A 27,823-nucleotide genomic window follows, 5' to 3' on the forward strand; every position below is an offset into this window, starting at 1 on the left:
CCATTTATATTGTAGATAGCGTGTGTTGCTTTAACGTCCAACAGATGGCGCTGTTTTTCCCAAAAATCATGTTTTTACCTGTCACAGGTGTGACATCTATATAATCTAGGTATATAAAAACACGCGCGTATTCGAATGCAAGGTTGTGTCAAAATTTCAAAGCAATCGGTGAAGAACTTTCGGAGATTTAAGATTTTGAACAAACGAACATTTACATTTTTATTTATATAGATTGCAAAACACAATGTAACACTAGCAGACAATGGGCAATGCAGTGGGTACCACTAGCCTTCCTTACATCCTAATCTAGGAAAGCACAAAATGAAAAGGAAATGGCAACATAATAGAGGTCACTAGACAAGAAAAGGAATATATGGGCATGCTGCTGCTGAAGTGCCCGGCCCATAACATTTAAAACTTTTTGATGCAGAAGGGAAGAAACACATGCATTGCATACAAATTCTTAGACACTCTAATGTGTCACAATCTTCAAGTATTCAGAAACCCCAGGGAGGATGAAGAGTTAGCTGGACCTCCACAAGCCGCTCATTCTTGTGGAATCTGAGGTCTCCTGTCTTCTTTTTACAGGTCCCCCACCTCTCAGGGAAAGGAGGACCTGCAATTCAATTCCTCCTGGAGGGCCTTCCAGGCTGCATTTTTTTACTTCCTTATTAGGGCAGCAGCCTGCAGGGAATAATATATTCATCTCCGGGAGGAAAAGATGGGCAAGGAGACCCACATCCTCCCTTGTGAGGTGTGGATTCCTGGACAGAGTCCTGCCCAGCGAGGACAATGAGGGAGGGTAAGCCATTAATTGCCACAAACTGAAAAAAAAAGGAAATAAAGATCTGATGAAAAGGATTTTAGAATACAATAAATCAATCAAAACCATATAGAGTCATCATAATTCTGGGTGCCCGATGTTTCCTAGTACCTCCCTATTAATGTGCCTGGATGTGCACATGTTGGAAAAACGGGTGCCCAGTTTGGATGCACATTTTTACCCACATGATATTGCATCGGCCCCTTAAATTGTGAGCGATCTGGGTACAGGGAAATACCTACAGTACCTGAATGTAATCCGCTTTAAAGTGCCTGAAAAGCAGAATATAAATGAAATAAATTGCCTGCCTTAAGACTCATGCACTGAATCTAAAGCAGCAGCACAAGCTAGATTCCCCAAAACATTAACTCACTTGGTTCATGGCTCTGAAACTTTCTTTGGAGCTCATGTTCCATTTTTGTCTGTATGTTTTTACACTTTTCTGAATAAAAGGTGTGTATCTTGATTTGTAGCCGCCCTTGCATCCTCTAGGAATACCAGTGAAAAATCTTCAAAGGGATAGCCATGCTAGTCTGGTGCAGCAAAAATGACAGGAGTCGGGTGGCACCTTATAGACTAACTAAGGTATTAAAGCATAGCCATTAGCAATGGTAACATGGAATAGACTTAGTTTTTGGGTACTTGCCAGGTTCTTATGGCCTGGATTGGCCACTGTTGGAAACAGGATGCTGGGCTTGATGGACCCTTGGTCTGACCCAGTATGGCATTTTCTTATGTTCTTAAGCTTTCGAGGACAGACTCCACTTCTCATGCATCTGTCGAAATGGACTCTGTCCTTGAAAGCTCATGCTTTAATAAATTAGACTACAAGGTGCCACTCAGCTGCTGATATTTGCCGCTGCTGCTCGCAAGAGGTAGGAGTCGGGGCTGCGAGCGGGTGGGGGGTGTGTATGCATGTCATCTGTGACATGGAGTCATCTGGTCACCCAGCCCTTTATTCCTTTATAAAAATGTCCTTCCCAGAGTCCAGTCTTCAGCCGAAGTCACGTGGGCAGTGTGATATCTACATGGGTTTCTGAGAAGGATCAGTATACCAGTGGCTCGACTTGTGATTCAAAATGGTAAGAATACATTTTTAAAGCTCTTCCTTTTTAGTTATGCACTCATATCTCCTCAAACAAGGGAAAACAAGCTGGTCGGTGAAAAAACAGCCTTTATTGGAAAAAGCCCGACTCTGGCCAAGCTTTTTCCAATAAAGGCTGTTTTTTTTTTTACCAATCAGCTTGTTTTCCCTTGCTTGTCAGTACTTTGGATCGGCTTCCGATTTGTTTCCTGGGTCCATCCCTCATATCTCCTCAGGAATTAAATAGGACAACAAAAATGGAGGCTCTTAATCCTTTTCTTATTTTATTTGAAAACTGAGATATCTAGAAACAAAGTTTACTAATATAACAGCTATGAACAAAACTTATGTTACTATTGTTTTTAATCTATTGACATTCAATCATGAACTGCTTTCTGGAAAGGCAGTAAATATTTTTAACAATTAAATTAAACTTAAAATACCATGCTATAATTGCACTAAAGAGCTTTTACATTCCTGCATGTATTTGCATTAAAAATCTATGCAACGACCTTTTCTCTCCCAGTCTCCATAACGAGTAGGTTCAAGGCCTCTGGGCCCACCTCTCTCCTTGGTCACAGGATTGATGCCATCTGGAAACCCTGCATAAAACACAGGAAATTCAGGAAACACTCTGCACAGATTTCACATTAAAAATACCATGTAAAATGACTGCAAAGATGCAAAATGAAACTTATTGTAACCCTAGAATACCAGTTACTACATTTCTTTAAATGTGGATCATTAATGGTTTTGGAACGGCTGTTAACGCATGCCAGTGATCATCAGCACAATATTACTTCCTGCCCACTCCATGATGGTACTGTGGGCAAAGACAAGATGAACACCTGGGAGACTGCCAATATAGGGTAACCAAATGATTTTACTATTAATCTGAAACTACTGAACTCAAGAAGTCAGAATTGATGAAATGTCAGTGAATGCCTTTTTGTTCTGAAGTGTTGCATGCAGTAATTAATCTTAATGGACAGGGCAACGGAAACAGACCAGTTAAACTAGCAACTATCAGTCCCCGAGTGACTCCCGTCTATTGTTAGTTAATTCCAGAATGAAGTTGCAGGTTTAACCTGCTTTCTTTTGGTTACAAGGCCGAATGTCACACTGAATGTAAAGTACTGAAGAAATATTCAAACAACATTGAGAAAATGGTATAAATATATGAACTGAAAGATTGAAATTGAAAGGAGAATGATATTCTACTATTATGCCTATAAATCTCATTTAGATTGTATGTGTACTGCAGTTTATTTATTTTATTTATTTAAGTTTTTTATATACCAACATTCAAGACGATAGTCCCATCATGCTGGTTCACAAGAAACAGGGGTGCAATTATAATAAACTTAACAACTTGAACAATGGTGCAGAAAAAGCAGTTACATGTAACAAGGAAATATAAAACTAGGAGTAAGAAGGAAAATAAAGATCAGATAATTACATATAATAACATTGTAAGAGGTGGCTGTTAATGATATTACTAGCGAAGAGTGTTGATTGATGGGAGTTAAATAATGTTGGAGTTAGGAAAGGCCTGCGTGAACAGCCAGGTCTTGAGTCTTTTCTTGAAAGTTGAGATGCTGGGTTCCGTTCTAAGATCTGGGGGAATAGAGTTCCATAAGGTAGGACCGGCTGTGGAGAAGGCCCGGTCTCTTAGCGTAATGTGACTGGTAGTTTTGGCTGGGGGTACTTGAAGTGATCCTTTGTAAGCGTCTCTTGTCGGTCTTGTTGAGATGTGTAATTGGAGGGGGATGTGAAGATCAATTGGGGCTAATTGATGGATGTTTTTGAATATGGTGAGAATATGGTGAGAAAGTTTCTGTCTAAGTATGAGTGTCTCCCTTCCCCTCCTTATAAAACTTTTAAATGGCTGGACCTAGCTCAACTAAACTTGGTGTGGAGCTAGGTCACTGGTGGGCATTAGATTTTTTGACTTTCTAAAATTGGAGAATTATTTTGGCAGTGCAGGAGGGGGCAAGCTTGACACTTTTGCCATAGAAAATACATTGGGAATAGATCAGAGATTAGATAAAATGTTGCTCCTTCTACTACTTTTTTTTTTTTACGCTAAATAGAAACCAAAAATGACCACAGAGGCCCATGAATTCTGCCTGTTCCTGATATAATACAGCAGAGCTTGTCTGATTTTAGGCTTTGCCCTTGCATATTCTCATCTAAGGTTCCTCTGTGCTTATCCCATGCTTTCTTGTTATTGTTCTGGCCACTGTGAAGAAATATTTCCTAATGTTAATCCTGAGTCTAGAGCTTCCTTTCCAGTGAAAAAAGCATATGACTTAGACATTTAAATACCTCAAAAGGTATAAATGTTCTTCATATTTCGCTTTCTTGCCTTTCCTCTACAAGTTTTCCAGACTAAGGCCCAAAGGCTGTATCCAGCCCCAAGAGCAATTTTTATGGCCAAAACACTTTCTTGTACGCAGCTGAATTGGCCTATGGAGCAATGTTTATAATTTTTTTTCAACCAGGCACAATGACAGGAGAATTAGGAAATCTTATGTGAGTTAGAAAAGTCTGCAGTGCTGGCAGAGTCCCCAACCTCCAATAGTAAAAAAGGAAGTCTGATTCTGTGGTGCAGAAGTCTGCTGGTGGGAGTCCCCAACCCCCGCCAGCAGGCATCTCATGTCAGATGAGGGGTTCAGGTATAGAGGGAGAGAATAAGAGAGCACAAGAGTGTAAGAGGGTATGTGGAGAGTAGAAAAGGAGTGTGCCACAAACAGCATCTTGCCATTCACATTCTCCCAGGGGTCAGATGCAGATGCTGAGGAAGGGGGAGGCAGGTGGTAAGGTTCCCAGGAGCATGGCAGGGTTGCCAAATTCCTAGGAATACTTTTACTGACACCCTATCTGCCCATACCTCTGCAGGAATCCTGCCTTCTCTCTTCTCTCTCGTTAAGGATACAGCAATACCGGGCTATAACCTATTAAGGAAGGACAGAGAGGACAGAAAAGGGGGAGGAGTGGCTCTTTATGTCAGAAACAATATCCAATCGAAAAACCAATCCAGCGGGGTTGATAACATTGAGATCTTATTCATATAGAATAAAATAGGAGGGGATTGGTTTTTCGATTCAATATATGTGGTATAAATCCCTTTAAAAAAAAAAAAAAAGTGTAGTGCGATTGATTTTTAGAAACAATATCCAAGTATCTGAGCTCCAAGGAAGATGGGGCAAAGAAGAAGCACTATGGGCAGACCTAAAAAAAAAAGATGATGGGGCATCCATTTTTATTGGAGTGGTTTACAGGCCTCCAAATCAAATGGAAGAACTTGACAGAGATCTGGTTGAAGACATCCAAAATGATGGGAAGGAATGGAGAAGTGGTGATTGTTGGAGACTTTAATTTGCCGGATGTAGACTGGAGAATCCCTTCTGCAGAATCTAACAGTAGTAGAGAGATAGTGGATGTCCTGCAAGGGGCTCTGTTCAAACAAATGGTAATGGAGCCCTCGAGGGAGGGAGCTATACTCTATTTAATGCTCATTAATGGAGATAATGTCTCTGGGTGTCCAGGTGGGTGCCCACCTCAGCACCAGTGATCATCAAACGGTATGGTTTCATATCACAAACAGGATACGGAGAAGAAGCACGAAGACCTGAATTTTGCAGTTCAAAAACACGGACTTTGATGAAATGGGGAAGTACCTGCAGGAAGAACTAGAAGGCTGGGAGAACGAGAGAGATGTGGAACAACAATGGACCAAACTAAAAGGAGCAATTACCAAGGCAACTAATCTATATGTTAGAAAAGTAAAGAAAAGCAAGAGAAAAATGAAACCTATCTGGTTCTCAAAGAAGGTAGCTGACAAAATAAAAGTTAAAAGAACAGATTTTAAGAAATATAAAGGATCCCAAAGGGAGGAGCACAAGGAAGAATATCTGGTGGAACTGAGGGAGACAAAGAAAGTAATCAAGACGGCAAAAAGTCAAGCAGAAGAAAGGATTGCCAAAGAGGTAAAGCGAGGTGACAAAATATTTTTCAGATACATCAGGGAAAGGAGAAAAGTTTAAAGTGGTATAGTGAAACTGAAAGGTGAAAAGGATCAATGTGTGGAGAGAGACGAAGAAATGGCAGAAATATTAAACAAATACTTCAGCTCGGTGTTCACTAAAAAGGACCCTGAAGAAGGACCTTCGCTGGTTAACAAGAAACTGGAGGGGAGTGGAGTAGATGTAACGCCATTTACAGAAGAGAATGTATGGGAAGAGCTAGGAAAATTAAAAGTGGACAAAGCCATGGGGCCTGATGAGGTTCATCCCAGGATATTAAGGGAGCTCAGAGATATGCTGGCGGGTCCACTGAGTGACCTGTTCAATAGATCCCTAGAAATGGGAGTGGTGCCGAGTGATTGGAGAAGAACGGTGGTAGTCCCGCTTCACAAGAGTGGGAGCAGAGAGGAGGCTGGAAACTACAGGTCGGTTAGCCTCACCTCGGTGGTGGGAAAAGTAATGGAGTCGCTGCTGAAGGAAAGAATAGTGAACTATCTACAGTCAGAAGAACTGCTGGACCAGAGGCAGCATGGATTCACCAGGGGAAGGTCCTGTCAGACAAATCTGATTGACTTTTTTGATTGGGTGACTAGGGAATTAGATCGAGGAAGAGCGCTCGCTGTCATCTACTTGGATTTCAAAGCTTTTGATACGGTCCCGCACAGGAGGCTTGTGAATAAAATGAGAAGCTTAGGAGGGAGTGCCGAGGTGGTGGCCTAGATTGCAAACTGGTTGACGGACAGAAGACAATGTGTGATGGTAAATGGAACTTACTCTGAAGAGAGAGCAGTGTTAAGCGGAGTGCCGTAAGGATCGGTGTTAGGACCGGTCCTGTTCAATATCTTTGTGAGCAACATTGCAGATGGGATAGAAGGTAAGGTTTGTCTTTCCGCGGATGATACTAAGATCTGCAACAGAGTGGACACGCTGGAAGGAGTGGAGAGAATGAGTCGGGATTTAAAGAAGCTGGAAGAGTGGTCGAAGATATGGCAGCTGAGATTCAATGCCAAGAAGTGCAGAGTCATGCATATGGGGTGTGGAAATCCGAAAGAATTTATTTGATGGGGGGTGAAGGGCTGATGTACATGGAGCAGGAGAAAGACCTTGGGGTGATAGTGTCTAACGATCTAAAATTGGCAAAACAATGTGACAAGGCGATAGCTAAAGCCAGAAAAATGCTGGGCTGCATAGAGAGAGGAATATCTAGTAAGAGAAAGGAAGTTATGATTCCCCTGTATAGTGCCTTGGTGAGGCTTTACCTGGAGTACTGTGTTCAGTTCTGGAGACCGTACTTCCAAAGGGACAGAGGCAGGATGGAGGCAGTCCAGAGAAGGGCGACCAAAAAGGTGGATGTCTTCATGAAATGACTTATGAGGAGAGATTTAAGAACCTAAATATGTATACCCTGGAGGAGAGGAGGAGCAGGGGTGATATAATACAGATTTTCAGATACTTGAAAGGTTTTAATGATCCATGGTCAACAACAAACCTTTTCTGTTGGAAAAAAAAAAATCAATAGAACTAGGGGTCATGATTTGAAACTCCAGGGAGGAAGACTCACAACCAATGTCAGGAAGTATTTCTTCACGGAGAGGGTGGTGGATGCCTGGAATGCCCTTTGGGAGGAAGTGGTGAAGACTAAAACTGTGAAGGATTTCAAAGGGGCATGGGATAAACACTGTGGATCCATAAAGGCAAGAGGAAGGGAATGAAGAGAAGATCCATGGGGGTGGCTTGCTGGAATGGAGGCTACTACCTGGTGATTATTACCCTTACTCAATAAGCCTTCGCATGGTTAATGCAACTCCAACATCGCTCTCTGCTTCAACAGCAAGGAGAAATGTGGAAAAGAGGATTTACATTCACACAACATCCAACAAGGCACTGATGTGTGCAGTCTGGGTAAACAAGCATTGGGGTAACTTGCTTGACGCAGCGGTTACTACCCTTAACGATTAAGACTTATGCTCACTTTTGATGCAACTCCAACATTACTCTCTTCATCAATGGCAGGGGATGGCAGGAAATTTGAATCAAACAGTTACCAACAAGGGCTCTGAACTTGGTGGTTGGTGAAACAGATAAGAATGGGAAAATAAGTGTGGGAGCTTGCTGGGCAGACTGGATGGGCCGACTGGTCTTTTTCTGCCGTCATTTCTATGTTTCTATGTGAAATCACAAAAAGGGCCAGACTCCAAGGAGAACTCCCCGCCACTCCATCGAAACTCCAAGAGGGACTGCCCTCACTTCAGTGATTTGAAATGTTGCATGCAGCTTTCATTTAAAATGTTTGGGGACCCCTCCATAAGTCCAGTTTCATAGGGTGGATAGTAAAGACTCTGCATCATTTTGGACTGCCTCCACTCTGTCTGTATCCTTTCAAAGGTCATGACCTCCAGAACTGGACATACTACTCCAGATGAGGTCTCACGAATGACATTGCCTCCTTTTCAGTGTTTCAACCAGGACTGAAAGCATTATAGCTGTGATCCAATCTGTTCATTTTGTCTGGTGGTCACAGTAACTTCAGCAAAAAATTCACTGACTGGGCTAAAACTTGCAGGGAAAATGAAGAACTGTCCTTGCACCCACACTATTAAAAATGATCTTGATTTGATAAGGATGAGGTCATTTTCAATAAGGTCAAGCTTTAAATATTGATAGCAAACAACAGTACACTATACTGGAAATAAAAAGCAAAAGTTGAAAAATAAAATACAAATAAGGAGCACGCAGATGACGAAGGCAGATCAGTCCAAAATGTGTAGAATAATTGGGAAGGCACTGAATCGATCTACCAATACTGAACAAAGCAATGGCAAAGGACCTAGAGTTAAAGGGACAGGACAAAAGTTAAAGGGACACTGAGTAACACAGGCAAGACAGTACAAAAAAAAATGAAATGGTTAGAGAAACCCTGCCCATTCAATCTCTTAATTTATGCCAGCTGGATGCAAAGAATGTAGCTTATAGGTCAAATATTGTTTATACTGGATAAAAAGATTGGAAAAATTGCCTGCTTGTGTGACGGCATGATAAATCTGAAGTCGGTGACCTCATGATGCACCTCCAACCTGTGTGCCACCAAGATGACCTCCAAACGAGACTGTCAAATACAGCTGCAATGTTCAATTATTCTTGTTTTCATCTGGGTGGTAACCCCCCCCCCCCATAACAGAGCATGAAAAAATGATATAAATAACCTCTGAAGAACAACAATTGATATAATAATTAAGCTTGTACCTGTAATGGGAAAGAGTGGGCAAATTCAGTTAAAGAAAGCAAGAATGGGCAGGTTTGACAGCAGCCACATGGGGCACGAATGGAGAACTGGACAATAAAAGGGTGCATCACTGAAGATACTAAAATATCCCCAATGAAAAGCAAACCTAGGCAAATTACTGAAAACAGCATGGGAGGCTAATATTGGCCAATAGCATTTCACGACGGCACAATTTGCCCACATAGCCAGAATATGGCAAAACAGAGGCGATTCTGTCTGGAGCAAGGGCAGATTATTGAACAATAAATCATGCTTAAAAGCAAACTTTATACTGCAAGATGGGTATCCCCTAAACAAATCATTAGTGGCCATCTGTCGCTCCTGCACAATAAATTCTAATCATGAGGAGCAAAGTTGACAGTCTACAAAACTTTTCAGTCAGTTTCACGAAATAGAGTATCAAGGAAAGATATCTGCGTCAAATAATGATTAGGTGTATGTTGATTTCAGGAACGCAAAACATTGCATAGATCAAGATCCTATCATGTATGTTTTGTTTTATTTTGCATAGCCTTTCTATATAATAGTCTGTATAGCCTTGATTTGTCCTGTAATGCATTTTTGCTTTTTCATAGTATTTTGTCCCTCCTGACACAGCCTCATGGGAGAACACTGTCCATATTCGGGGATTAAACATTGTATATTACTACTCTGTTCATGAAACTTTGAGGTGTCTTTTGCTGAAATTGAAAGATTTTTTAATTGAACACTGAATGCTAATGGACTGATCTTAGGAAAGGTACACACACACACACACACAATCCCTACACTTTTTTGTTGATTTTTAAAATTATCCCATGCCTCATGCACACCTTGAAATCCTTCTGTTGCATCTTTTTAATTTCTTTATAACCAGCTTCTCCATTCTTTCATAATCTCCCTTCCAATATGAAGAAGCTTGGAAAACCAAATGGAATTCTCCTAAGTCAAACACAAACATCTCGTGATAGATCCAACACAGGTCCCTGGCTTTGATTTTCTGCATTACTTATGGGCAATTCTAACCCATATTCATACGAATCATGGGATACTTGGAAACTTAATACCCATAGAAAGAAGAAAGAATCTTCAACGGGTGATTGTGGCCATCATAGCAGACTATGGAACATATGACGATTCTATTCCCAGTCCACAAATATGAAGGCAATAGCACAGCGGTACATGCTGCAAATTGTGATGTGTCTGGTTTAAGTAACTAAATGTAAAATTAAAGATCCCATATCTGTCAGCCATACAAAAATGACAAACTTTTGTTTAGATCAGTGTGAACATTTTGAGGTCACCATAGGTTTTTTTTAACTGTCTTTGCTCTGTCATACTGTAACTGCAGCAATACTTATTTAATAGCACACAACATTCCTCTTGAAACAACTTACTCTGCAGAGGGTCCGTCTCTGTACTCGGCTGCTCCACTTCATCGAAACGTCCTTGAGGTGTCTTAGGTTTCTTAAGAGGCTGCTTATCAGGTTTCAATTTTTCTTCTGAACTAGAACTAACCTCTCTCCCAGCGCTATACAGTCCACCACACACTATAAAAATAATTAATTATATTAGTATTTTGTTTTTGTATATTTATTGTACAATAACTGAATCCATCCCTAGTGAGACTAAAAGTAGGATTAAGTTGGTTATCAGAATTTTCTATGAATTGTATTTTTTTAATATGTATTATTTTCTTGATTATGAAATGTATATAGTTATATGAATCGTATTGATACTGTATTTTATTAATCTGTTTGTAAGCTGATTTCTGTGTTCCCATTGGGTTCAATAAAGCAAGATATAAATCCAAAAAGATAAACAAATAAAAACAACACTTGTTAAAATATTAAACATAACTATATTGATTACTCCTTAAAAACAAGACAATCTAAATTTGTGAATTTTCATAACTACATGACACAATCTATAAACTCTTATTGCTTTTAATAAAGCTCCATCATGTATGCAGTGCTGTAGAAGAGAAGTGAAATACAAATAAAAAGATTTTAAAAGGCATAATACTGCAGCAAATCCCTACCCCAAGGAGGGATTACAATCTATGAGAAAGACGAGATGTTGCGTATTAGGGCATAGAAGTAGAGTTTCAATCCAACTATGATGACTCCAGCACTAAAGACTGCCACTGGTATATTGAAATGGGATAACTTTTGATTATGTTTCCTTTAGTAAGGTTGAAGTTGCTTTCCCAGATTAGAAGATCCCATTGCAATCTTGACCTGTGTCCATCTTGGGTGCTTACTCAGTTCAAGGATGATTTACTTCCCCATTTGGTTAAATTAGTTAATATTTCCCTAGCCGAGGGTGTAGGTTCCTTAGTTACCGGTATTAAAAAAAAAATCAGTAATTCAGCTGGATCTTAAAAGAATTCGCTCTCCTCAACTTGGCTGAAAGTTATAGGCCAATTTCAAATCTCTCAACATTGGGGAAGCTTCTCGAAAAAGCAGTTTTTAAACAACTGAATGAGTTTCTTTGTGATCAAAGGCCTGCATAACAATCAAGGCGGCTTCAGAGCAAATCACAGCACAGAAACTCTATTAGTTTCTATTAATGACTACCTTCTGCAAACATTAGATGCTGGGTCAGGAGTAATTGCTATTTTACCTACACATTACTGCTGTTTTTGATTCTGTTAACCATGTCTTATTATTAACAAGGCTCAGCAATGTTTATTGTTGGTTTGAATCCTTTTTAAATTCCAGGTCGCATCAAGTAAAAATTGGTCATTCTGGCTCTTCTCAGTTTCTAATAACTGCTGGAGCACCTCAGGGGTCAACTCTTTCTTCTGCTCTTTTTAACCCCTTTATAGGCTCTTTTAGAATTGCTCAATATAGTTTTTAGATGTTTTACGGATGATATTGTATTTTCTGGTATAGAATGATGTTTCTGCCACTTTTGCCTTAATTAGGAACTGTATATCCACTGTTACTGATTGGACAGCTAGGAATGCCTTATTTTTTTCTGTCTTTAAAACCAGAGCTCTCTGGTTTGTTTGGCCACGAGCCTGTATAGGTCTTGTACAATTTGCTTTTAACAGAGAGAACAATATGTTTTCATTTTGACTCCAATTTAACTTTTTCACATCATTGGCGTATGGTCCTTACTACTGAATATTATAAACTTAGAATGCTCCACCACCTTCGGCCATTCTTGGGAGTCTCTGATTTCCATATACTTGTCCAGGCATTTATTTTTACTGCAATTCCCTGCTTTGGGACCTGCCCCAGTATCAATTGCGCTCCCTCCAACTTTTGCAGAATTCAGCTGCGCAACTGATCTTTAAAGCCCCTAAAACTGCTCATATTACCCCCTTTGTTAAAAGAACTCCATTGGCTGCCAGTTTAGCAAAAATTAAATTTAAAGCCCTTAAAAATTAATGTAAGTCCCAATTGGCTACAACCCCCTTGTATTTAAGTAATTTAGTTAGTGTCTATACACCTAGAAGAGCTTTTATGTTCTGGACATTTACATTTATTGGCTATCACAGGGGTTAAAGAGGCCATTTTACAATTGACCTGTATCCAGGCCTTGTCCATTATTGGCCCAGGGCTGTGGAATGCACTGCCCAATGAGCTTTGGCTTCTCATTGATTTTAAGATTTTTAGGAAGAAACTGGAATTTGTTTATTGAGGCTTATTCCTGAACATCTTGTATTATGTATACAATAATTATTTTTGGGCCGATACAGTAAAAACTGCGGGAGAGCCGGAGCGCCGAGGCAAGCGCCTGCTCTCCCGACGCGCGCCCAGAAGCGGCAACTGTCAGTGGGTTTGACAGCCGACGCTCAATTTTACCGGCGTCTGTTTTCGAACCCGCTGACAGCCACGGGTTCGGAAAACAGACGCCGGCTAAATTGAGCGTCCGTCTTCCAACCCGCGGGCAGATTTTAACTTTTTTTTAAATTTTTAACTTTTTTTTATTTTGGGGCCTCCGACTTAATATCACTATGATATTAAGTCGGAGGGTGTACAGAAAAGCAGTTTTTTCTGCACACTTTCCCTATGCCGGCCGAAATTAACTTCTGCCTTTGGGCCGGCATTAATTTCTGAAAGTAAAATGTGCGGCGCGGGAATAACTAATAGGCTCATCAACATGCATTTGCATGTTGCGGGCAATATTAGTTCGGGGGGGGGGGGGGGGGGGTGGGTGTTGGCCGCACGTTTTCGACGCACTATTACCCCTTACTGTATAAGGGGTAAAAATAGCACGTCGAAAACGCACGGCCAAACCGGGGCTAAAGGTGCGCTCGGCCGAGCGCACCATACTGAATCTGCCCATTTGTTAATTGATTCTTATATTATGTATGTATTATATGTTCCATTGTACCTCACTGAGCATAACAATGTTACCATCAGCAGGCTAGGAATATGGTAAATAAAATGGATTTCCTGATACTAGTAATCCACTAACTTAATTATTAAATGTTTAGAACTTTTATAGCACCTGAGCTCAAAATGGTTCCCTATCAACATAGCAGATGAGAATAAGGAATTTTTCTTTTATTTGCTTTATATTCCACTTTTCAACACTTCAAAGCAGATTACATTTAGGTACTATGATTCATTTACCCAACTTAATACTAGAATATTTACAAAGGATTTTCCCACCCCAAATGGAACAAAATCTGTAATTAAATTATTTCTTTCTACCTGAACTTTTAATGCAATCTAACCTGACAAGTTTAAAATTATTTTTGTTGATGTGATCTTCGGTAACTTGGTTATGGAGAGTAGCCTTTCACTTTGGAGTGGCAGGCATTGTACTTACAGGGAACATTAGTTAGCCTATTTTCCAAAGAAAATAAAGTTTATGAGATCACAATGTCTCCATCTGTTTGTCTGTGCACTTTAATAATTTTTGTGTCTAATGTCCTATCCATACCAAATTTTCAGTAAATGCCAGGGAATCCATGTCTATGTGAATGCATGCATCCCAAACATAATCTCCATTAGTTCTACATAAAACCTCTTGTACTTTTAGTATTTATAGATCCCTGTTCCTGCTATTGCTGAATTAGTGAAGTGATTTAATTTGAGATTTCTATTTTGCTTCCCTCACAACCTGTAAGCAGGAGCCTGAACAAAAGCTCTGATTTTGTCTAGAACCTAACTAAACTAAATAAAACAAAAGGATATTGAGCCCTAATGTTTAAAAAGTTTTCATTTATTAATTTACATATTATGTTATTCTTTATTTCTAAGCCACTTTTGTAAAAGACCCTAAGCAGCTCACAAAGGAACATACCGAAATGAACACAAATACTTAAAATCAAGCATTTAGCAGCCTGATAAAAAAAATAAAATAATGCAAATACAATTAAAACAATATAGTAAAAACAAACATTAAAATTCTCATTAATTCAGATAAAAGATAAACAGCTTCAAATAAAATTAATGTCAAGAAAGGTTATTGGTGTTTAGGAAAATGCATGGATAATAGGTTTTTAATTGTTTTCTAAATAGCTTGGAACACTGAGTTAAGCATATTTCTTTGGGTAAATGATTCCAGTAATATGATGCTGCAACAGAAAAAGCACAGTTATGGAATCAGTAAGTCGTACTTGATACAGCGATGAGACATCTAATGGAGCTTTAGAGATGATCTTAAAGCTCCTGCAAGGCAATAAGGCTTCAACATGGCAGCAATCCAAGGAATAGTAAAAATCTTGGATTAGGCTAGCGATTTTATAATTGATCCTCGACTGAACGGGGAGCCAATGGAGATCTGCCAGAACAGAAGATCTATGATCACGCTTGGTAGACCAGGCGAGCTGACACATTCTGCAAAAGTTGGAGCGGCTTGGTGACAGACGAAGGAAGGTCTAGGTATAACCATCATAGTAATCAAGAATGGGCTTCCTATATATGCTATAGACAAATAAAAAAGAAAAAAAAAAGAAAATTGTTAACTGAAGCAAGGATATGACTGGGAAATCCGCTGGATATGACTGGAGCTCCGCTGCTGCTGCTGCCGCCGCTGCTAAGAACGCGAGGAGGATAGGCCTGCACGTTCGGCGCCCAGACTCGTCGAGGTAAGTCCTTTCCTATTCCCTTGCCCCCGGCGAGTCCAACCACCGCCAGTCAACCGCTCGGAGACCCGCCCACCAACAAAAGACAGCCAATTAACAGCCTGAGAGAGTCTTTTAAATTCACTGTCCTGCAGGCGCTCCCACCTCCCATCTCCTTCTCAAAGGTACCGCAGAGCATACCCAAAGTTGAATATCATTGAAAGGAAGTCCTGAGAATTTGTTGCGGGAAGGAACTGAAGGCCAAATTAATAAAGAATTTACTGAGGAGAGAAACGGAAAAACTCTTCGCACTGCATCCAGCACTCTTCATCTGATTCAACACTGCAACACAGAAACTAAAACTTTATCCAGCACTCCTCATCCAGACCGCAATCAACCTCAATCAACATCCAGCACTCCTCTACCTGACATCAGTCATCCTCATTCAACATCCAGCACTCCTCTACCTGACATCAGTCATCCTCATTCAACATCCAGCACTCCTCTACCTGACATCAGTCATCCTCATTCAACATCCAGCACTCCTCTTCCTGACATCAATCTTCCTCAATCAACATCCAGCACTCCTCTACCTGACATCAGTCATCCTCAATCAACATCCAGCACTTCTCTACCTGACATCAGTCATCCTCAATCAACATCCAGCATTCAACTCCGATTTCGCTCAACATCTAGCACAAACACTCGTAAGATGGAGAAACCACCTAACCTTCAACACCACAACTGTCACAAGCACCTAATTAACATCCCACTTATGAAAAATAGCAAAAACTTACTTTGCCTCACCTTTCTTCTCATTAATGCACAATCATTAACCAAAAAATTCATGTTAATATCTGACATACTACAAGAAAAAAACCCTGACTTCATCGCCATAACAGAATCCTGGTTCAAAAACACCGATCAAGTCATTTTGAACCAACTTGACAACAATGCCTATGACACTTTCTCAATCCCTCGCAATTACCGAAGAGGAGGCGGCCTTCTTCTACTTATCAAAAAACATTTCTCAATGAAAATGATCCCACATAACCTCCCAAAACAATTCGAAGTTGCACTCTTCGACTCACCAAATCTACAAATCTGCCTTGTCTATTGCCCACCTAAGCTTCTCGATAGTAACATCTCTCCGCTGCTCGAGTTCCTTATTACCTACATTAATTTGAAAAAACCTACAATCATTCTTGGTGACTTCAACCTTCATATAGATGTCATCCCAAGATCTATAAATTGCCAAACCCTCATTGACATGCTTTCAAGCTTAAACTGCTTCCTTCAAGTGCATGACCCCACTCACAAAGCAGGTCATACATTAGACCTAATCTTCACTAATAACTACTTCTCCAATACCACAATTCTCCATAGTCCAGTTCCATGGTCTGACCACCATCTTCTACTATGCAAGACTCAAATAAATTTCAACAATCCAACCTACACTAAGGACACACAAAATTTCTTCAAATATCGACCACCATTTCAATCTGATCTTCTCCTACAAGAACTGGGTTTTCAGCTTTCTAATCTCGACCTCTCTAACATAAAAAACGCCATCCAATCCTGGTTTCATATTACTGAAGAAACTGCTAACAACATTAACCCAGAGAAAATCAAACGTCTAAGGAACAAAAAAGAACAGCAAAATCCCTGGTATAACACCACTCTTAAAAATATGAAAATGGCTCTCAGGAAAATCGAAAAAGAGTGGCAAAAAAACAAACAGCCATTATTACAGCAGAAATACCGCACTCATCTAGCTGCCTACAAAAAAACCATCCAGAACACAAAACGTGATTACTACAGTAAAAAAATAAATAACTCTACCAACAAATCTAAATCACTGTTCAACATAGTAAACAACCTCATCGTCGAAAACAACAATCCCATTACCTCTGATACAAAAAATTTGAGCCAAGACTTAGCCATCTTCTTTAAGAACAAAATTTCAAAAATCTCTGATGCCTTCAACTCCCCTTCAATCATAGAAAAGCAATCTTTATCAAACATAAGTCCCTGGCTTGAATTCAATACTATCTCCAACTTGGAAACAGAGAAAATGTTGAAAAAAATAAACCCTGCACGCCATGACATGGACACCATCCCAACCCGAGCTTTAAAGGAAATCGCTCATCCCTTAGCCCCAACAATAACAGCAATCATCAACAAATCTCTTACTGAGGGCGAGCTTCCTACTAAACTAAAAATTGCTACAATCACACCACTACTTAAGAAAAAAAACCTCAACCCAAAAGATTTAAACAACTACCGCCCAATATCAAACCTTCCCCTTTTTGCTAAATTGACAGAAAAGGCGGTTCTGAAACAACTAAATGAACACCTGGACGACCACAAAATTCTATTTCCCACACAACACGGTTTTAGAAAAAACCTCAGTACAGAAACCCTTCTACTCAATCTTTCTGACACCTTATTAAGAGGCTTCGATAACAAACTAGATCACCTTCTGATCCTCCTCGATTTGTCAGCAGCCTTTGACACTGTGGACCACAAAAGGCTTATTTTTAGCCTGGAATCCATCGGGCTCGCTGGAAAAACCCTCAACTGGTTTTCCTCTTTCCTTAAAAACAGATTTTTCAAAGTTTCCTACAACAACTTTTCATCTGAGGCCATCCCTCTGGATACTGGAGTTCCTCAAGGGTCGGCTTTATCACCTATTCTCTTTAATATCTACCTTCTTCCTCTATGCCATCTTTTAACAAGCCTTAACATCATTTTCTACATGTATGCTGATGACATACAACTACTCATTCCCATTACTTCGTCTTTAGAAGAAACAATGTCAAAAGCAGCCTCACACCTAAAAGCAATACAAAATCTGCTGAACAATCTAAAATTATGCTTAAATATGAGCAAAACAGAATGTATACTAATTACAAGAAAAAACTTTGGTATAACTTCCACTCCTCCCTTCCAATTTGACAACATTCAAATTCAACTCAAAGACAACGTTAAAGACCTGGGTTTCTGGCTAGATAATGAGCTAAATTTTAAAAAGCACATCACAACAAGAACAAGAGAAGGCTTCTACAAAATTCAAATACTCAAACACCTAAAACCGCTGCTTCATCCCCAGGATTTCAGAACCGTTCTTCAAGCTCTCATCTTCTCCAGTTTGGACTACTGCAACTCCCTTCTGATAGGCCTCCCTAATTCAACCTTAAGACCACTGCAGTTACTCCAAAATGCAGCTGCCAGAGTCCTGTCTGGTAAAAGAAAAGCCGACCATATATCCCCAGTACTCCACAACTTACAATGGCTACCAGTTAAAAAAAGAATAGAGTACAAAGTACTCACAATCCTACACAAATCAATTCACAAAGCTGACTACTCTGCCTTGGACAATATTATACACCTACATAAATCTTCACGTACAACAAGATCTACATATAAAGTTCAGCTGGATGTCCCTTCATTACCTCAAGCCAAATTATCCTCCACTAGAAATAGAGCCATCTCTATCGTAGGCCCAAAATTATGGAACTCACTACCTCAACACCTCAATTCGCAAGAAAACTTTAAATCTTTTAAAAAAGATCTTAAAGACTGGCTACTCTCACAGTCTTACAATGGCTGCTCACCCAATGACAACAGAACATAAATCTTTTTCATATCCACCTTCACGTTCTTTTTATGTCAGCAATCCCCTCCTTCTGTCTTTCGTCCTATCTCGCAGAAACCTTTTCTTCTCATTAACGGTATCAACCGTCAACTTCAAGTGCTGCTTACACTCATATCTATTGTTCAATGTATTGTTCAATATATTTATTGTCTTTATTAAGTTAATGTTCTGATTCATTTCTCTGTTACACCGTTATGAATTTAAATGTAACTGGTTTGTTATAATGTAAACCGGAGTGAAGGCTATGTCAGCTGTACCTCGGTATATAAACAAATGCTAAATAAATAAATAAATAAAATAAATAACTGCTCACATCCTACAGTTCTTAGACTCAAAACAAGGTGCAGAACTGACAAATGGAAAATATCCCCAAAGCAAAGGGTCAATTACTATTAGAACAGATTATTGAAAATCAAAGAACTTAATTGTTTACAGTCTTCCCCAACAATATAAAAGGAAGACAAAAAAATCTGAGCTGAGAACTGAATAGTCAGTAAAGTTCAGCAGTTTGCTGGACAGTGTGCAATTATGAAGCGGCAAAGGGAAAAGCAGGGGGAATGCTCCACCCTGCAATATGCTTTCAGAGTGGCAGTCTATCAGGGCATTACCAGTGTAACGGCTTCCCAACACTCCATCACTTATGCACAGCAAAGCAAAAGAAAACCTTCTTTCATTATCAGCACACACACATCAGCAAAGAAGGAAAAAGAGCCACTAAGCTTGGAGCATAACAGTTAAAAAGGTATTGCTGCTGCTGGGTCTGTTTAAGAATACCACATGCAGATTTGGGCCAGAGGATTTCATTAGAATTTAATTTGGAGTTCTGTATTGGACACTTCCCAGTAATAAACTGGCTGTTGTTTCAAGATATTGTATTTCTGTCTTTTTCTCTTTTGTATCTTGATGCTATTATCTATGCAAGAATATTTGTGTATTTATTAAATGAAAATTTTATATTATAAAAAATGTAATTTTGGATTTGAAACATGCATGTACTGTTTACATTTGTTCCTAGACCTTGGGTAGTTTTATCACTCTGAAAACTGGGAAGTCCACAGATAGATACAGGAGCCAGCTGGACAAGATGGGCAATTTCCATGAAAATTTGGATCAAAATAGAGATTAAATGTCCCAAAACCAGACTAGTAAAATGATTACCTTTAAACTGAGTTTAAATTAGCATCAGTAATGGATGAAAATTGGAACTCAAATCAGTCCCAGCACCTTCCCTAATCCATATTACAGCCTAGGATCTGGGCACCCAGCATGGATCCAAGATGCCAACTGGCCCCAGACTCTCAGTTTCAGGCAGCAGGGGAATGTTAGTTTATTGGAAAGCCTGATCTAAACACCTAGCTAGATGCCCAGTTTCTGTTCCACATCATATCCCGATTTCAACTAGTCTCATTTTACCTTGTTAATGCCATTACCTTCTAGTGATCCTGAAGCCCAGAAATTTATGGCATTTTCTGGAACATCTATGAGGGCAGGTAGACAGAAGGGAATTGTACACATCTACATACCTTTGTCCGATTGCTTAATATACAAAATAGGAAAATAATCCTTACACATTTTAAACTAAATAAAGGATTGGCTTGAAACCACAAAAACATCTCTTGGATTTAAAAAACTTTATTGGTATGACAGCTTGCACACATTAACAATGCAACCCACAAAGTGGTCCAAAGGAGGAGCTTAATCCATAGCAAAATGGAAGAAAAATGAAATATTTGCAAATCTGCCAAGTCTCCTGCAATCAGTGGGAGACTTCCACTTTGGTGAGTCATCTCCCACTGAGAAAGCCCAAACCCCAGCCCTGCAGCCAGACTGTTGGAAGGGAAAGGTAAGAATGGCGCCAACAACTGAAAGTGCAGGACACATCCTGTACTATGGCCAGAACCTCTGGGTTCCTGTGGCAAGTTTTTCAAAATTCTGCAGCAAGCATTACATTCTGTGGCAGATTTTTCAAAAGTCTTCAGCAATTATGCTGCAAATTTGCTAATTTTGCATAAAAATTCACATCTTTCACCAAGCAAACTAAATTTTGTACTGAAAATTTTTTACAGTGTTAAAGAATATTTAAACTAAATACAAGTACAAAATTTAGCAAAAATAAAATCAGCTCTTTATCAAAACATAAGTTACAAACTTACAGGCCAATGCAATATGATGTGTGGTTAAACGGTTGCTCGTATTGAGCGCCCGTTTTCCTAATGCACACAAACATCTCTCCTAGGTGCCCAATGACGTATTATAATGAGCTGTCACGCTAAAAAGGACGCGCTGGGGATTAATTGTGCATATCTGTAGCACTTTGCATCGGGTGCCAGGAGATGCCAGTGTGCAGGTTAGGAAAGCAAATGCTCAGTCCAAAACAGATGCTCAGTCCAAAAGCAGCAGCCCCATGGCCGTAGTGGTGGCGATGAGAATGCTTTCATTAGTGTAGTAGAGTGCTGATGACCAGACCTCTCTCAGTCCCCAGAACTTAGAGTTGTAGGATGTAACCTTGCACACAAAGTCCAAAAGCAGCAGACCCAAGAAGAAAGTATGTGTTGCAGATCTCCATCCTAGCAGTGTGAATATGCCTTCATCCTATTGATAAGAGCTATCTAGAGTTGATGGACCTGCCCCCATTCCCGCTCCTGTGATTCTGCTGCTATCAAGAGAGTAATAGATACTTAATTAGCTTGTTACTGCATAATTTAAACCTACCACTTAATCAACAAACCTTTATTCTCCACTTCCTAATTCAATAATCTGAAGAAAGCTACAGGATACCTTCCCTCAGTCACAGATCTCCCTCTCTCTGCTTCCTGCTCCAGCCCTCTCTTCCACCCCCTTCACAAGCAGCCTGTAGGGAACAGGAGAAGAGAGGAGTAAGGCTGGACCAGAAATATTTCTTTTGAATTGTAATAGTGCAACCAATACTTTCTTGAGAAAATCCTTATCTGAGTATATGAGCTTATGTATGGTAAAAATAGCATAAACGATTCTGAGAGTATTACACAGAAAAATATGAGCACTTACACTGGGACAGACAAAAAAAGGGGCTGAATTAGCACTAGTTTGAACGTTGTCAGCACTAATGCCACTCACCAAGGCTTTTATGAATTGAAATTAATGCTCTCTCTGGCACCTGTGGAACACCAGCAGTTCAGACTTCCTAAACACAACCAGATCTTTTTAGCTGGCACATGACTGGCCATATATGCAAGTGCAAGAACCTGTGTATAAAGATGAAATTCTTCTAAATGGAGTTCACTCCATCCAGGAATTATAATCAAACCATCTGTGATTTAAGAGCCTTTTGAGGGATTAAACTTTCTCTGCTTCCACAGTGGGGGGAAAAAAGGGGAAATTTGATTCAGATGACAGCCAACGCTGGGCCCTGACTTTTATGGTCCAGGGTGCAGATATGCAGACATTAAGGAAAAAGCACAGGACTGCTTCAACGGCCAAGTACAAAAGTAAAGCAGATTCAAGCAGCATTGTCTGAATCATCAAGAAGGCTGCTTACCCTGTAAAAATGTTGGTAGCAGTAATTTTGTTATGGGTTCAGACAGTTGCTTGGTATTATTAATATTACTACCCATCACAAAAAGCTTGGGGATAAACTGCACGGAGTGGCAGTTACTACCAGAACATGCTGGGGCAGACCGGATGGACCATTTGGCTGTTTTCTGCCGTCATTACTATGTATGATTGCTTTCTTGGTCCACTCCAACTTCACTGCTCCCCTCCTGTTCCCTTCAAGATGTTGGGGGAATAATTTATTGTATTTATTTTAAATTCTTATATACAGACATTCCTGTAAAGCATACAGATCATACCGGTTTACAGTACAACAGAACCGTTGTGTGGGAGCGATACAATGAACATTTGTAAATTTGAATATTAGAGACACCAGTAACAAATAAAACCCTTATACATATGCATAATACAACCCCGGTACCAATTCAACAGAATAAATAGCATATAACAGAATTCACAAATAATAAATAAATAATGGGAGGGGAAAGGGCCTAGAGAGCAGCATGCTTCTTTTCTGGTCCAGCCTCACTCCCCTCCCCTCCTGTTCCCTGCAGGCTGCTTGCGAAGGGGGTGGGAGAGAGGGCTGGAGCAGGAAGCAGAGAGAGGGAGATCTGTGACTGAGGGAAGGTATCCTGTAGCTTTCTTCAGATTATTGAATCAGGAAGTGGAGAAGCTTCAGGTATGTTGATTAAGTGGTAGGTTTAAATTATGCAGTAACAAGCTAATTAAGTATCTCTTACTCTCCTGATAGCAGCAGAATCACAGGAGCGGGAGTGGGGGCAGGTCCATCAACTCTAGATAGCTCTTATCAATAGGATGAAGGCATATTCACACTGCTAGGATGGAGATCTGCAACACATACTTTCTTCTGGAGTCTGCTGCTTTTGGACTTTGTGTGCAAGGTTACATCCTACAACTCCTAGGGTCTAAGAGAGGTTTGTCGGTCATCAGCACTCTACTACACTAATGAAAGCATTCTCATCGCCACCACTAATGCCATGGAGACAGTAGGCTGACACCAGGCCTTTGTCCTCCTTGGACTGTCTCTACTTTTGATTTTAGGCTCCCTAATGGCTGGGTATGTTGCAAGCGGAGGAGCAGTGCATGATATGCTGGAAAAGTGTGCCTCCATCTGGAGCAGAACTCCTCATTAAGAAATGGATGCAATATCATTACTATGCACAAACCTACAGTTAATCAAAATAGCAAATTCTATCAAACACTAGGAAAAAAAATATATGTGTCTCTACCAGAACTAATGTGCCAGGCTGTAAATCTCACCCCGGGATAGCTCTTCTAGTGTTTTTTTATATGCGTTTTTTATTTGGTTTTAATGTTTTTTATGTTGGCTGTAACCCACCAAGTACTTTGGATTGGCCAGGCTATACATTTATTAAATAAATAAACCAGTGTAAGCAGTACATTTTGTTTACCATGCCTAGATGGGAATGTGCTCACCACGGCATGAAGAGCCCACAAGAACCCAATCTCTGCCCTCTTGTCGGTGCTGAACACCACACATCCAAGACTAGGAGAAATAGAATTTTTTTTTTTTTTTAGGAAAAAAAAAAAGGAAATGCTTTAAATTCCAATTATGTGATCCGCCCGGGTCCTACCTTTAGGAAATGGCGGAAAATCAAATGTTTACAATTTAAATACGTTGAACTAGAAAATGTATAAGAAAACAGGGCAGCTTAGCGAGAGCCCAAAAGGTGCGAAAGGGTCAACCAGCGCCAGCCAAACAAGCGACCCAGTCATGTGGTGCCAGGGGGAAGGGGGGGGAGGGTGTGCTGAAAAATCCTCCTTTTACAAACTGCCCTCTGCTTGGGAACACGTCAGGGAATGCGCGGCACCGTAGCATTTCCTCGCACAGCTCAGCACTCGTTTCAGCGCCCGAGATGGTTTTGCTCTCCCAAAAGCGGAAACCGTACACAGGCTAAGCACGCGCACTGGCCCCGCCTACAAGCAGCTCGTTACTGAACGGGGACTGCTCAGCGCTGGTCCCAAACCCGGGGCCCCAGGCTCTCCTCTTCCTCCCGGCTCGTCCTATTTTTATACATAATACAACTGACCTGACGCCTTCCGAGAGCGAGCCAAGGAAGCCCCGAGCCGCAGTGCGCGCACGCCCAGGGCCGCCATGATCGGCCGCAAACCCCTGCTCCTCCCCCGCCCAACTGCCGTTCCGACAAGCGAAAAGCTCGCCCGCTTAAGGTCAGCTGTAAACTGTTTCCGCATTGGCCGCCGCGGGAAAGGCCCGGCTGCCTCAGCACTTCCGATTGGCCAGCGCTGAGAGCCTCGGCAGACTGAGCCTGCAAGCAGCTGAGGGGGCGGGGGTAAGAGGCGATGTTCTGCGTGTAAAATGAGAGTGGAGGCGGGCATGCGAAGTACCCCTAGGAAATAATAAGCAGAGGTTGTGAAGATTTTCAGTTTAAAGCATTCCCCTTGTTTTGAAGGAAGCGGTTAACGTTGCATGACATAAAACCAATAAACTCGAAAAACAGCATCCAGACAATAGCACCTCAAGGGGTTGACAGAGTATGAGGTTTGTTAACGGGCAGGGATAGAAATAATAATGAGTGTTAAAATTGTACACTGAAAGTGAATACATAGGTGCTTAATGTTCACACTATTTTTTTATTCCCACTACCGAAAGCTATATATTCATTTGCATTTATAACCTGCCTTTTTTAATATGAAAATTCATTCAACATCCTTTACAAACAAACATTCAGGCTGATGCAAGTTTTGGATGCACGTCGATAATCCCTCATAGAATAAGGGGTAGATTTTAAAAGAAGCGCGATCAGCCTACTTTTGCTTGCGCATCAGACTCAAGCAAAAGTACGCTGGATTTTAGTAGATACGCGCGGAGCCGCGCGTATCCACTAAAATCCTGGATCGGCGCGCGCAAGGCTATCGATTTTGTATAGCCTGCGCGCGCCGAGCCGCACTGCCTCCCCCCCGTTCCCTCCAAGGCCGCTCCGAAATCGGAGCGGCCTCGGAGGGAACTTTCCTTTGCCCTCCCCTCACCTTACCCTCCCTTCCCCTACCTAACCCACCCACCCGGCCCTGTCTACACCCCCCCCCTTACCTTTGTCGGGGGATTTACGCCTCCCGGAGGGAGACGTAAATCCCCGCGCGCCAGCGGGCCTGCTGTGCGCCGGGCTGCGACCTGGGGGCGGGTACGGAGGGCGCGGCCACGCCCCCGGGCCAGAGCCACGCCCCCGTACCCGCCCCCAAAACGCTGCCGACACGCCCCCGGAACGCCGCGACGACCTGGCCCGCCCCCCGACACGCCCCCCTCCGAGAACCCCGGGACTTACGCGAGTCCCGGGGCTCTGCGCGCGCCGGGAGGCCTATGTAAAATAGGCTTCCCAGCGCGCAGGGCCCTGCTCGCGTAAATCCGCCCGGTTTTGGGCGGATTTACGCGAGCAGGGCTCTGAAAATCCGCCCCTTAGGGGATTAGTGCATCCAAAACATGTCCAAAGGAGCACGTAGCAAATAGCAATCACATGTAAATGCCATGTGGAAGGTATGAATTAGTACCCCCTGAAGTAAAAAATAACCATGCACTGGACGTGCACATTTTACCCCTAAAAAAATGTAACACGAGCTCTGCACTGGTGTTAAGGCTTGAGGCACCCCAAAACCTGAGCAGAATAGCAGAAAATACTAGGGATGTGCATTTGTTTGGAGCAAAATAGGAAATATCTTTAATTTTCTATTTCCTAGCGTGTAGCAGATGGACTCAGAACAAGTGGGTATAGTGTGCTCATGCTAGCAGTTGGAGACGGATCTGACGTCAGCACGGGTACCTATACCCCCACAGGAAGTGAAACAACTCAGTAATCTTCCTTGCAAAAGCTGTTATGGATATATGTGTACTGACCGATCAATGAATTAGTGAAACAGGATTCCCCTGACCGATTGATAGTAGCTGGAGACCGCCAGCGTTCCCAACCGGAAGGCGTCGACACCTGGTAGAGTGGACGCTCTCGTGTAAGAAATGACATGCCTTACCTTGAATTGAGGAAACCCCATGTATACTGGCAGCCAGGCGGGATGGTGAGTCCATCTGCATACACTAAGGAAAAGGAGATTATCAGGTAAGTAATCTCAACATTTCCTAGTGTGTAGCAGATGGACTCAGAACAAGTGGGATGTACAAAAGCTACTCCCGAACTGGGCGGGAGGCTGCCTGAAGACCACGTAGGACTGCCCTCGCAAATGCTGTGTCCTCCCTGGCCTGGACATCCAGACGGTAAAATCTGGAAAAGGTATGGAGGGAGGACCATGTCACCGCCTTGCATATCTCCGCGGGCGACAGCATCCTAGATTCTGCCCAAGAGGCCGTCTGCGCTCTGGTAGAATGAGCCTTGACCTGCAGAGGCGGTGACTTCCCGGCCTCTACGTAGGCCGCTCTGATAACTTCTTTGATCCAGCGGGCGATGGTGGGCCGTGAGGCCGCTTCTCCTTCGCTAGAATCCAACATAGATCTTCCTACCTCACCGAGAACGTCCACTCTCTCCATACTGTTGACAACTCTACTTCACAGAGCAACAGTACCAGTTCAACAAATCCTCACTGATCTAGCACATATGGGGTGGCCATCTACATGGTTCCAAACACATGCTATATCTGCAATGAAGTCTCAAACATCAAGGGACTCAATATCTACATCCCCTGTCCGCACCCATTTCCTTAACCAGCAGCATGGAAAGTGTCCTACAGTGCGGGCTACTCCCACTTACACTATCGACGGTTCCCCTCTGAGATACCTTCTACATCGGATGATACTCACCACAGTTGCATCCCCCAGGCGATGGAAAATTCATCTGGACAATTTACAGACATGATCTATGGACATGTACGTACATACGCTACATATCAACCTTTGGGAATTCAAGGCGGTAAGCAACGTCCTTCGAAGACTCCCTACAAGAGAAGGTAGTTGTGGTGCACATGGACGACCAAGTGACCATGTTCTCTATCAACGAAGAAGGAGGCTCCGGTTCATGGAACCTTTACAAGGAAACTGTTCAAATACTGGAGTGGGCTCACTAAAGATCCATCTCACTACACGCAACTGATCTGCCGGGCGATTCACAGTTCTTGAGCGTACAAGTTCAGCAAAAATGTTTCATCTCCACAAAGGGGTTCTGAATCCAGCCGTAGCTCATGCTTTTTCTCAATGTGGAATCTCCCTTCCGTTGATAAAACTAGACAACTTTGCTCAGTTTATCCGAGCCCACTCACGCTTGCTCCAGACGCCCCTCTCATCAATTGGTCACACGTCCTACTCTATGCATTCCCTCCGATTCCACTAATCTTTCACACGATCCAGGGATGCATCATGGACCAAATGGATCTGATTCTAATCGTGCCAGCATGGCTGCGACAACCCTGGTA

General features: G+C 41.6%; 1 protein-coding gene across 1 annotated transcript; it reads right to left on the reverse strand.

Moving 5' to 3' along the window:
• Window positions 1-220: 220 nt before the first annotated feature.
• Window positions 221-24,641, reverse strand: SDHAF4 (succinate dehydrogenase complex assembly factor 4). The gene is made up of 4 exons (XM_029595651.1): window positions 24,487-24,641; window positions 10,595-10,747; window positions 2,420-2,509; window positions 221-824 (listed from the first exon to the last, which is right to left on the reverse strand). Exons 1-4 carry the CDS (start codon window positions 24,551-24,553, stop codon window positions 811-813), a joined length of 324 nt encoding a protein of 107 aa, XP_029451511.1. The 5' UTR covers window positions 24,554-24,641; the 3' UTR covers window positions 221-810.
• Between the last annotated feature and the right edge of the window lie 3,182 nt (window positions 24,642-27,823).

The sequence above is a fragment of the Rhinatrema bivittatum genome, chromosome 3, assembly GCF_901001135.1.
Source record: "Rhinatrema bivittatum chromosome 3, aRhiBiv1.1, whole genome shotgun sequence".
In the NCBI taxonomy this organism is placed as follows: Eukaryota; Metazoa; Chordata; class Amphibia; order Gymnophiona; family Rhinatrematidae; genus Rhinatrema; species Rhinatrema bivittatum.

Excerpts from the sequence above, each read along its gene's own strand:
- SDHAF4 (XM_029595651.1), bottom strand. The coding sequence starts at position 24,553 with ATGGCGGCCCTGGGCGTGCGCGCACTGCGGCTCGGGGCTTCCTTGGCT. Across the intron at positions 10,748-24,486 it reads TCGCTCTCGGAAGGCGTCAG|TGTGTGGTGGACTGTATAGC; the intron begins GTCAGTTGTATT and ends TTATTTTTATAG. Across the intron at positions 2,510-10,594 it reads AGAGACGGACCCTCTGCAGA|GGTTTCCAGATGGCATCAAT; the intron begins GTAAGTTGTTTC and ends TGTTTTATGCAG.